Here is a 12,809-nt window from a genome sequence, read left to right as displayed (position 1 = left end):
CCACTCCTGATCCTGCTGTAGGAGAAGTGTAGAAGTCTGTGCCACTGGAAATACTCCTTAGTGAAATCAAATGAAGCCACAACCGTATTCTTAAGTACGAGTTGTATTTAAGTCAGGTGTCTGCAACTCAAGGACTGCCTATACTGTACTAATTAACTTTTTATTTTTTTTTATTAGTGCTAGCAAAAGAAACAGCTCTGCTGAGCGCACATCAGGAGGTCGAAGAGAAAGCTGTGGAGACTCTAAAAGTAGCCGTAATCGTGCTGGATCTACCAGCAGCTCCTCAAGCGGTAAAAAAAATAGCGAAAGGTAGGAGAACAGTACAATAAGAGCAGAAAAATTATCTCTTTGCTATTTTAACTATATTTGATGTGGTGGTGGTGCTGCTGCTGCCAAAACCTATAGCTAAAATGAGCATTTTGTGTGCTAGCTTGCATGAAAGGAGAGTTTGCTGTCCCAGTAACTATTATCACAAAGTCATAAAGGTGGAGTGGGAGAGATGCAGATATGCTGATTAGCTGATGAAGTTTTCTTTTGGGGAAAAAAAAAATTATGGAAATGGTCTTCTATCTAATTCAGCTCCTTAGTGGTAGGATGAAGTGGCATCATGGTATGGTCAAAACAGGACTGCAGGAAGATTACAAATTTTAATCACAACTAATCATGTGTGTTGGCGATTAATTATGATTAATATGTAAGAGATTTTTAAAGAAAATACAACAAAAGTAAACACAAAAAAATTCCTGAAATAAAGCATAAACCACTTGTTTAGCTGTAGTTTCTTTTCTATCATTCATCTACCTAGTCACCCATTTCCTTTTAAGTATTCATCCTCAGCTCTATCCTAGTCTCGCCATTCTCTTGCCTCCAGACTAGTGTCTCCTCTTTTCTCCACTCACCCCTCATATCCAGTATCTCTCTCCTTACCTCTATACATCCAGTTTTCCCCTTCCCATCCTGCCCCCTTCTCTTCCCTCCCCACCCTCTAAGTTCAGCATCTGTCCATCCTTCCCTCAATGCAGCACCTCTTGCCCCCTTTCCCCAATGCAGCACTTCTTGCCCTCCATGCCCCTTCCCCCAATGCAGCACCTTTTGACCTCCATCCCCTCCCTTCCCCCAATGCAGCAACTCTTGCTCTCCATGCCCCCCTGAGTCCAGCACTTTTCTTTCTTCATCCATGCCCTCCCATGCAGTACCTCTCTCGCTCCTTGATGCAGTGCCTTGCTCCCTCTAACCTTCCAGCGCTTCTTTCCCTCTCCTTGCCTCTCATACATCACCTCTCTCTTTCTCCTTGCCTCCCTCCACTGTAGCAACTGTTTCCCTCCATCCAGCATCAGCCCTCTTTCTCTCTGTATCCCTTAAATCCAGTGTCTGCCCTTGGTACTCCACGGCACATGTTCTGGTATCTCTGTCTCCTTCCTTTCCATTTCTCTTTCTCCCTTCTTCCTCCTCCCATACTCTGGCATTTTTCTCCTCTGCTTTCCTTCCTTCCTTTTTCACCAACCCCATGCCACCTCATGGTCTGGCATCTGTTTCCTTCTCTTCCTTCTCTCTTTCTCTCCCTTCCTTCTTCCCCCCCCCCAATTGGTCTGACATCTCTCTTTTCTGCTTTCCTTCCTTTTTTGCCTCCCAACCCCACCCTACCCTACCCCCATGGTCTGGCATATCTGTCTCTTTCCCTTCCATCTCTCTCTTCCCCCACTCCCTCTATAGTTTTTGGCATCTCTCTCCTCTGCTTCCTCTCCCTTCCCTCCTTTCTCTCGTGGTCTTGCATCTCTTCTTTTCTTCCTCTCTCCCAATTTGGTGGTGGCTTTCTCCTTTACCCCACTCCCCCTTCATGAGATGGGTAGCTCTTTCTCTCTCACTCTTTTCTTCTCTAGACTGTTGCTTGCAATTTTCAAGCTACTAGCAGCATCAGTTAGCTAAAAATGCTGCCTTTGGCAGTCTCGAAAACTTTCCTTCTGCTTCAACTTCCTGTCCTGCAGAAGGAAAGCTTCCAGGGCAGCCAAAGGCAGCCTGTTCAGCTAACTGATGCTGCCAGCAAGTCAAAGATTGCAGGCAGAGCATCCCCACAGACAAGCTAATCATAGTAATCACATTTAATTTTATTAATTAGCATTAAAGATTTAGCACGTTAATTGCGTTAGCATGCTAAATCTGCAGCCGTAGTAAAAACATTTACATTGTTAATTTTCAAATGTCCAAACTTGTTTGTTTGAACCTACAGTGCAATCAGGTAAGTTATAAATCATAAATGCAAAGAATATTTTTATCTGGTGTGCACTTCATTCTTTGAAAGACAACTACAATTAGATTATATTCAATAGGACTTACATTTAAGGGCTGCTGCTAAGACCTGGATTCAGTATATGGCGACAACAAAAAAAGGGCGTTGTGAGATGTGTGTGCTTAAAGGGTAATGCATAGCGCCAGAATCCATGCCTTACTTTGAGAAGGAGCAAAGGTGGGTCCTCCTTCCTCCCTCATTGACTGCTTTGCCATCTTAATTTCACCACTTCCCATATAATCTCTTACTCTCTCTCGCTCCCCTTGCATGATCCTCTTTCACCTGTCCCCCACTCCTGCATTCCTTTAATCCCAGTTACTGGTCTCATGCATTTGTCTTCCTGTCTTCCCCTGCTCCCCCTACTCCCACAATAAAATGCTTGTGAACAGATTTTCTTTCATTATTTTGAAGAAGTTGAAACATGCCAGACTGCTGCAGATCCTTACACAGAAACTGCATGTTAGCTGAAAAGATCACTCTGGTCACACCTGCAAAACATACAAACTATCACAAAATACAGGCTAAGGACCACAAATTTGAAATGTGCAAACAAAAAATGAAACCATGGAATGCCCAATTTTGCATGCAGTACAACACTGTGCCACATACAGCTTGAGGCATGGACATAGAATGATGTACACAACGAAATCAGTATTTCAGTCAGTCTGATGATTTAAGTCTATTTTTTTGGTGAAAAAATGTATACTAGATTTTAAGGTAACCTAGCAAATGATGGCAGATAAAGACCTGAATGGTCCATCCAGTCTGCACTGTAATTTAACGTGGAAAAATGCACTGCACTGAGCTTTAACGTGGAAAAATGCAAGGTCATGCATATAGGGAAAAAGAACCCGTTGTTCAACTACAAATTGGGGGGGGCAATGTTGGGAGACAGCAGTCTTGAGAGAGACTTGGGTGTGCTGGTGGATGCATCACTGAAGCCATCTGCACAGTGCGCGGCAGCCTCGAAAAAAGCCAACAGAATGCTGGGCATCATAAAGAGGGGCATAACAACCAGGACGCGGGAAGTCATCATGCCATTGTATCGAGCGATGGTGCGTCCACATCTGGAATACTGTGTTCAATATTGGTCGCCGTACCTCAAGAAGGACATGGCGGTACTTGAGAGAGTCCAAAGGAGAGCAACGAAGCTGGTAAGAGGGCTGGAACACTGCCCGTACGCCGAGAGGTTGGATAGGCTGGGGCTCTTCTCTCTGGAAAAAAGGAGGCTCAGGGGAGATATGATAGAGACCTTCAAGATCATGAGGGGCATAGAGAGGGTGGATAGGGACAGATTCTTCAGGCTGAAGGGGTCAACAGGCACGAGGGGGCATTCGGAGAAACTGAAGGGAGATAGGTTCAGAACAAATGCAAGGAAGTTTTTTTTCACCCAAAGGGTCGTGGACACTTGGAATGCGCTACCGGAGAAAGTGATCAGGCAGAGTACGGTACAAGGATTCAAACAGGGATTGGACGGATTCCTGAGGGATAGGGGGATCGTGGGATACTGAGAGAGGTGCTGAGATGTAACACAGGTATAGAAAGCTAACCAGGGGTCGCGGCCTGCTCTGGTCGTGCATGTGCAAGACCGGAGGGTTAAGACTTCGATGGGAAGATAGAACTCAATGGGAAACCAAGGTGGCAAGGGGGCCCCTTCTGGTGACTCAGACAGGCCGTGACCTGTTCGGGCCGCCGCGGGAGCGGACTGCCGGGCAGGATGGACCTATGGTCTGACCCGGCGGAGGCACTGCTTATGTTCTTATGTTCTTAATTACATGCATTACTATTTCATGATTAAATTAAAATGGTTTTTTTCCTTTATTTCTGGGCCTTACAAGTGTACCCGGTACTGTAATTAGCTTCCAATTACTGGAGTTGCCGTTGAAGCTCACTCCAGCCTATCCAAACCATATCCTTTGCTGGATTTGGACTGTGAAAGTTTGCTCATTCATATTCTAATTAGTGATCCTTTTTTGAATTCCATCACAGTCTTCCTCTCCACCACTTCCCTTGGGAGGGCATTCCAGGCATCCACCACCCTCTCCGTAAAAAAGAATTTCCTACTATTACTCCTAAGTGTACCACCCCTCAACCTCTAGTTTTATCAATTTCCCTTCTCTGGAAAAGATTTGGCCCTATATTACCGTATTTTCACCCATATACCGCTCATCCGTTTAAAACGCGCACACGGGTATAGCGCGCGGGGAACACAAATTTATGTAAAAAAAATTTAATATAGCGCGCACACGCGTATACCGCGCATGCTAAAACCTCCTCCCGCCTACTCCGAACCGGCATCCTCCCCCCCGCTCGCTTACCCGAGAGAGAGCATTTTTTTTTTTCATTCGAATCCGGCATTCCCCCTGCGAACCGGCATCTTCCCCCCCCCCCGCTCGTGTCAACCCCCCCTCCCCCGCGATCCTACATCCCCCCCAGCACCGCAAAACATCTCTTACCCGATTGGGCACCGGCACCAGCACCAATGCACAGGATGTGCCAGTGCCAGTGCCCGAAGATCCTCCTTCGTTGGGTTGGGCTGGGCTGGGCGGTGCAGTGCGAGAGAGATCCTCCTTCTTCCTGCGCCGGGCTGGACTAGGCTTTGAGCATTTGCGCATGCTCAAAGCCTAGTCCAGCCCGGCGCAGGAAGAAGGAGGATCTCTCTCGCACCGCCCAGCCCAGCCCAGCCCAACCCAACGAGGAAGGATCTTTGCGCACTGGCACTGGCACATCCTGTGCATTGGTGCTGGTGCCGGTGCCCAATCGGGTAAGAGATGTTTTGCGGTGCTGGGGGGGATGTAGGATCGCGGGGGAGGGGGAGTGACGCGATCGGGGGGGAGGATGCCGGTTCACAGGGGGGATGCTGGATCGGATTGAAAAAAAAAAGTTGTAAAACGCGCTCACACATATAACGCGCACGGTTTGTAAAAATCGTGTATAACGCGCGCGTTATATGCGTGAAAATACGGTAATACACTTCAAATATTTAAATGTCTGTATCATATTGCCCCTGTCCCTTCTCTCCTCCAGAGTATACATGTTGAGGTCTTCTAGTCTCTTTTTATACTTTTGGTGCAAACCTCCTACCATTTTCGTCGCTTTCCTCTCAACCGCTTCAAGTCTTTTTATATCCTTGGCTAGGTTTGGCCTCCAAAACTGAACACAGTACTCCAAAGTGTATCCACATGTTTTATATTTGCTGCACCTCGAATATCTCAGGGTTCTGTACTGGGACTGCTGCTTTTTAACATATTTGTCAGTGATCTAGATCTGAGAATAACTAGTGAGATAATTAAATTTGCTGATGACAGAAAGTTGTTATTTGCATTTAAACTGTAGTTATATTTGTAGGAACTGGGTAGCCCTGATTTTGTGGGGTCTCAGTGGCCCTAGAAACCATCAGAGAATAACTTGTAGTGCAGAGTACTTGCCCAGAAGCAAGTAGGTGAGGCCTGAACAAGGCTCAGCAGGTCACACCAAGTGCTCACAGATTTAACAGTGAGTAGATATTAAGTGAAAGTGCTAAAGTGTTACACCACAAACATGCAGAACATTCTAAAACCTGTTAAGGTAAAGGTCTAGAAGAATCCACTAAATTGATATGTAGGGACATGTGACCAGGGTTACCATATGGCTCCAGAAAAAAAGAGGATGGATTGAGACATCCGGGTTTTACTTCAACTGAAAGCAATGGAAGTAAAACCTGGATGTCTAAATCCATCCTCCTTTTTCTGGAGCCATATGGTAACCCTGCATGTGACCCATTTTTGTGACTCATTCTCTTGCCTTCTTTTGATGACAGCTGTTACAAGTAAGCAATTACCTTCTTTAGATTAGTATTAATGTAATATTTGCATTCCAAAAACTATTGTTTATGCCCTGAAGGTTGTTTTTTTTTTTTTTTTTTTTAATTTAAAACATTAATTTCTGCTTTTTCTAGTGTGCTGTAAATTTCAGTTGTATTGTGCATAAATAAGTCTTTTAGAATTTTAGGAACTTGTTTACTTATTAAATAAACCAACATGTCCTGTATGAACTTCCTGCACAGTTTCAAACTCTGTTATGGTTAGGTGTGGTGGACGTGCAGCATAAATATTACTTTATAATGTGGAAATGAACAAACTATATAATGAGCTTACATTTCTTTCCCTGCCAGATAAGTTGCCAAATGCAGATCAAATGTATAACTAGTTGTTTGATGTAGCCAGAATCCCTGTATAGTCAGTAGATGGCTGGAATTTCTGAATGTTTAGCAGAATTCACTTTTGCCCTTATCAGAATTCATGCTAAAAATAGATATTTCTGTGTAATATGTTCCATTTACTACACAAATAATGTAACTAAATCCATGGAAAAATATGTTAAAGTTGGAAAGGAAGTGTTTAGTTTAGATATCTTTTATCCCCACCTGGTAGGGGATAGGGGGACTGTTTTGCTCTTGCCTGATATTGTTAGTTGACTTAGTGCCAATAATGTCTTGTGTATTGACATTAAGGGTGCAAAAATGCATGCCCCTATTTCCCTAATAACAATGCTTGAAAGTATCACATTGCTGGATTTACTCTTAATTTAAATCCACTTTGTACTCTTTTGGAATCTGTTACCCACCCCTTTTATAAAGCGGCGTTAGGGTTTTTTTTTATCACTGGTCATGGTGGTAAAAGCTCCACCACTCATAGAATTCCAATGAGCGTCAGAATTTTACCATCACGGCTGGCAATTAAAAAAAAATGCTAACACATCTTCATAAAAGGGGGGGGAGGGGTTAATTTGTTTACTTTCCATTGTAGACCCTGCCTTTTTCTAACTTTGGTGTACATCCGAGGGTACTGAAGGAACTTAGGGAAGCTCTGGTGGCTCTGCTGACTGACCTTTTCAATGAGTCTCTAGAGTCAGGAGTGGTACCGGAGTACTGGAGAAGAGCAGATGTGGTCCCTCTCCACAAAAGTGGAAGTAAGGAAGAAGTAGGGAATTACAGGCCAGCATGTCTGACTTCTGTGGTAAGAAAATTAATGGAAACACTTTTAAAACAGAGAATGGTGAAGTATCTAGGATCCTGTGGATTACAGGGCCGGAGGCAACATGGGTTCACTAGAGGTAGGTCTTGTCAGACAAATCTGATCAATTTCTTTGACTGGATGACCAGAGAATTGGATAGAGAGAGTGCGCTAGATGTGGTGTATTTAGATTTTAGCAAAGCCTTTGATAGTGTTCCACACAGACGTCTAATAAATAAACTGAGTGCCCTCAGGATGGGTCCCAAAGTGACGGGCTGGGTCAAGAACTGGTAGAGTGGAAGGCGACAGAGGGTAGTAATCAATGGAGATCACTCTGAGGAAAGGGATCTTACCAGTGGTGTGCCTCAAGGTTCTTTTTTTTTTTTTCAAAAATCTTTATTCGTTTTCATATCTTACAACAAGTGTATAATAATAAATCAAAAATAAATTTTACAAATCACTTGACATTCATACTTATGATCATCAAAGCATAAAAGAAACCCTCACCACCCATCCCACCCATTAATAATAAACCATGATAAGGTGCCTCAAGGTTCTGTTCTTGGGCTTGTTCTTTTTAACATTTTTATAAATATTGCTGAAGGGCTGTCAGGTAAGATTTGCCTCTTTGCGGATGATACCAAACTCTGCAATAGAGTAGACACCCAGGATGGTGTGAATAACATGAAGAAAGACCTGGTGAAGCTTGAAGAATGGTCTGAGTTGGCAGCTAAAATTTAATGCTAAGTAATGCAAGGTCATGCATTTTTGCTGCAAAAACCCAATGGGTACAGTTTAGGGGGTGAAGAACTTATGTGCACGACAGAAGAGCGGGACTTGGGTGTGATTGTATGTGATGATATCAAGGTGGCCAAACAGGTTGAAAAGGTGATGGCGAAAGCTAAAAGGATGCTAGGGTGCATAGAGAGAGGTATGGCCAGTAGGAAAGAGGAGGTATTGATGCTCCTGTATAAGACTCTGGTGAGACCTTATTTAGAATATTGTGTACAATTCTGGAGGCCGCACCTTCAAAAAGATATAAAAAGGATGGAGTCTGTCCGGAGAAGGCTAACAAAATGGTGTGTGGTCTTCGTCATAAGGCATATGAGGACAGATTTAAAGATCTCAATCTGTATACTTTGGAGGAAAGGCAGGAGAGGGGAGATAAGATTTGAGACGTTTAAATATCTACATGATGAAAATGTGCATGAGTCCGAGTCTTTCATTTGAAAGGAAGCTCTGGAATGAGAGGGCATAGGATGCAGTTAAGAGGTGATAGGCTAAGTTGTAATCTAAAGAAATACTTTTTTACAGAGAGGGTGATAGATGTGTGGAACAGACTACTGGAAGAGGTGTTGGAGACAGAAACTGTGTCTGAATTCAAGCACAATAAGGTGGTTCTCTGCACCCATCCTAAATTCTTCTCGAAAGTAGTCACGGAATTTCATCTCAATCAATCCATTGTGCTACCAGTTTTCTTCACAAAGCCTCATGCTTATCCTGGAGAAACAACTCTTCACACCTTAGACTGTAAATGTGCCTTGGCTTACCACATAAAATGAACTAAGGCCCAAATTCACTAAGCAAACTGATTGTGTACCGTTCGGTTTGCGACCCCTTAATGACCCCGGCCCAATTCACTTACCTGTCTTCCGACCATCCTCCGATCCACGCATGCAAATGAGAGCAAAGGCATGTAAAGTAGGCAGGGACGTGATTCACTAAACAAAACCCTGCAACACCGACTGGGCTGGCCGATCAAAAAAAAGCGACTTCTGAGGACCAGTCGCTGAAGCCCTTTGTGACTGCCCTGCCTTAAGCAGCCCTGCACTCTGCCCTGTCAGCCCCGATCTACTGCTGCCTCGAATGCCTCCTGCAGCCCCGAACGTGCCTGCCTTCTAGCCCCAAACCCGAACACCCTGCCTGCCTGCCCCAACTCTCCCATCCTTCCCTGCACTGCAAGCCCATGGTTAAAACCACGGGCTACAAAAAGTTCCTCGATCGCCTATTTTAAAAAATCTATGCCGGCCCTGAGGTCCAGCACTTTTCAGGTTCCCTGGCTGCGCTCAGTGGTTTAAAAAGCAGATCCACCTTCATTAAAAAAATAGAAGAAAAAAAAACCCCAACTCCGACGGCCCGGCGGTCCAGCGCATGCTCAGACCATCTACAGATGGTCTGCGCATGCGCAGGGATCGCTATAGATGCCTGCAGATGGGGGCGTTCTCTGATCGCCCTCATCTGCATGTTGGAGTATGCTGAATTTGTCGGACCTGCCTGGATCGGGCCTAATCGGGCATGCTAGTGAATCCTGGCCTAAGCCTCACAGAACTTCGCCTCAACTGTTCATTTCCTTTGATCCTAACAGATTGGGCAGGTCTGTAACCAAAAGAACTATAGTATTTCCACATGGCTAGCAGCCTGTATTTATTTCTGCTATGCTCAGGCTGGGCTGCAGCTCGAGGGTCACATAACAGCAAAAAAAGTCGAGCTATGGCAACATCAGTAGCTTTCTTACATTCCACTCACATTGATGAAATTTGCAAAGCAGCTACTTGGTTCTCAGTTCACACACTGCATCTCACTACTGTCTAGAATCCTTTTCCAGACGATATAGGGCTAGATTCACTAACCCCTGATTCTGTGTCCAATCTGTTCCCAATTGCATTCAGGCCGACAAATTCACAAAAGGCCTGCATGCAAATGGGGATGATTGTTAACATGCCCCCCCACCCACTGCACGGATCGTTAGAGAGTGATCCTTAAGCATGTGCAGACCCCGACAGTAGTGACAGGAGAAGCAGCCTCCTGTCACTGCTGTCAGGACTTCTGCTGGCTTGCTTTTTTTTTTTTCAGGCCTATAAAAAAAAACAGAAAAAAAAGCCTCACCTTCAAAGCGCCTCAGCTGCTCCACCCGATGCTGCTCGCGCAGATATGACAGGATGAATGCCAACTCTTTCCTGTTACCAAACGAGTGCAACCAGTCCAGCCCAGCCCACCCCTGGTCAGGCCTGACCCGACACCTCCCCTGTACCTAAAAGTTGGGAGCAGGAGTCCTCCTGCTCCTTCTCCTCCATGATGCACCGTGAATGTGGACCTTAGGCCCCACCCTGGTGCATCATGTGATGCATGGGGAGGAGACTCAGGCGCCCCAGGGAGGGCAGTGGCAGGAGGGAGTGGGCATCCCTCCTGCTATTTCTGGGTCGCCAGAGGGGATCGTGTTTGTCAGGGGGGGGCCCTCGGCTGTTTTTTGGCAGACCTGCCTGTCTTTTTTTTGGGGGGGGGCAGATATTTTGCATGTGTAACACACGCAAAATATCTGTGCCATGGAAAAAAAATGAATAAAAAAGACAGGCAGGTCTGTTAAAAAACCTGCAGACCTGTTGGTAACTCTTATTACTTTTATGTGTTACTTTTGAAATCACACTCAAATTTATCTGGGCAAAGTTTTTGGAATAGAAATCGCTTAACTCCTAACTTTTGCTGGTTCTGAAAGTTTGAGGCCTCATCTGAGGCCTAATGAAAAGAAGCCAAGGGGATCAAAAAAACTAGGCTGTGAAAGAAGCTGAACATATCGCAGATTTGGTTTACTTCCTTGTGTATTTTTGAATATGTCTATAAATAAAAGTTTCTGGTTATGAATTTATAAGGAGAAATAGACTGATAAACTGTACACATAAAGAAATTATAATTATTTGGTGACAAAATTTATTACTCTTTTATCCATGGAAGTTAAATTTATGCAGCTAATAGTGTGGTGTAATAAAATGTTCATATTTTTATTATTTTAACAGTAAACCCAAGGAACCCATGTTCAGTGCAGGTAAGCGCTGCTGTGCTCAGAGTTATTTTTTACATATTTCTCATTTCCTTTCTCTCACTTTTTTTCTTTTCTAATGTCTTATTAAGGAAATAAATTATATAGTAGTTATGACTTGTTCTTGACCTCACCAAAAGCTTAGGGCTCCTTTTATCAAGCCGCGCTAGCAGGGTTAACACGTGTGGCTTTTTATCACGTGCTAACCCCTGTACTGGCCAAAAACTACCGCCTGCTCAAGAGGAGGCAGTAGTGGCTAGCGCAGCTGGCAGTTTAACGCGTGCTATTACGAGCGTTAAACCGCTAGCGTGGCTTGATAAAAGGAGCCCTTCGTGTTAATTTTATTTATGAGATGTAATGTGATTTAGATGTTCACAAAATACTGGTTGATTCTTTCTAACTAGAAGTAAAATAAAGGGCAGAACTTCCTTACCAGAAAAAGATCTTCTAAACCTGATCTCCAGGCCTAATGCCACTCTATACAAATACTGTGTCACTCCTTCTGGTGGTACAATTGCATATATTGAATGAGCTCTTGCACTTGTTTCCCATGTGGTTTCCTCTGTGAACAGGAACCCATGCATATGGAGGAGGATGGAGCATATTACAAAAAACTACACTGGCTGCTCATGGAAGCAAGGGTTATTTTTAAGTTTGCTTACCTTTGCTTCAAAACCATAACAGGTTCATCCCCAATCTATCTATCTCATCATTTCTATTTTCCAGGCACAACTTGTACATGTAGTGCCTACTTGTTCGCTTTCCCATCCTTAAAGGGCTGTATCTACAAGAGATTCCTTGAAATAACATTATCATTCCAAGCAGGCAAATGGAATAAATGTTTAACCAACTTTATCTCAAATGGCTCTTTCTTACCAAACTTTTAGGAAGTCAATCAAAACTTATCTCTTTGACAAATTTCTCTGACTCCATTTCCACCATGATGTACTTCTAAAACACTTCCAGGAAAAATTGATTAATCTTAACATATTAATGTAATTTTGAAAGTTTTTTTGTAATATGGCTGTCTGTATACAGTCTCTTCCTCTGTAAACCACTCTGAACTGTTTGTGGTATTACGTTATATAAAAATAAAGTTATTATAATCTCATAAGTCACGTCCTTTATTACTGCTGCTATAGCTACCACGACCTCTTTTCAGGACAAGTGGAGGGAGACATTTCTGCAAACGACATTTCCTTGTATTGATAAATAGTGTAGTAAACTCTCCCTCGTCCTACTGAAAATGGTGGAAGCATATTGACTATTGTTCCTTTCTTGTCCCTTGTGGACTTTCACCCACACTCTGCTCCCTTATTTTTGTATATTTAGCTCATGCATTTTCAGAAATAGCTCAACTTGAGTTATAATAATAATAATAATTTTATTTCTTATATACCGCCAAAGCCATAGTAATTCAAGGCGGTTTACAATGAAGAAGGGCTGGACAATCAGCAAAATTGGTACAATGGTACAAACAGAGAAAATAGGTGGCAGAGAAAAATGGTACAAACAGAAAAATAGAACAATCAGCGAATGGTGGTACAATTGGCGAAGAATGGTACAATCAGCGAGGATAGGTACAATCAGGGTAATAAATGGTACAGGGAAGAAGGTCAAGACAATCTACGTGAAGGACATGGTGAGAAAGAAGGGGCCAGGGTATGGCATAGGGGTTTAGGGTGTTATACTCGGAGATACAGAAGGTAATTCC

General features: G+C 43.7%; 1 protein-coding gene across 2 annotated transcripts in view; it reads left to right on the top strand.

Moving 5' to 3' along the window:
* EML1 (EMAP like 1) overlaps positions 1-12,809 on the top strand; it is a 202,633-nt gene that overhangs the window by 65,732 nt on the left and 124,092 nt on the right. For both annotated transcript variants that reach the window (XM_033951732.1, XM_033951734.1), the window contains 2 exons: positions 178-309; positions 11,073-11,101. In XM_033951732.1, coding sequence (XP_033807623.1) covers positions 178-309; positions 11,073-11,101 — 161 coding nt within the window. The remainder of the gene's footprint in view (positions 1-177; positions 310-11,072; positions 11,102-12,809) is intronic.

Source organism: Geotrypetes seraphini, chromosome 7 (genome assembly GCF_902459505.1).
Source record: "Geotrypetes seraphini chromosome 7, aGeoSer1.1, whole genome shotgun sequence".
NCBI classification, from domain to species: Eukaryota; Metazoa; Chordata; class Amphibia; order Gymnophiona; family Dermophiidae; genus Geotrypetes; species Geotrypetes seraphini.
The sequence above is the reverse complement of the archived record's forward strand: the minus strand, read 5'-3'. Positions and strand labels throughout refer to the sequence as shown.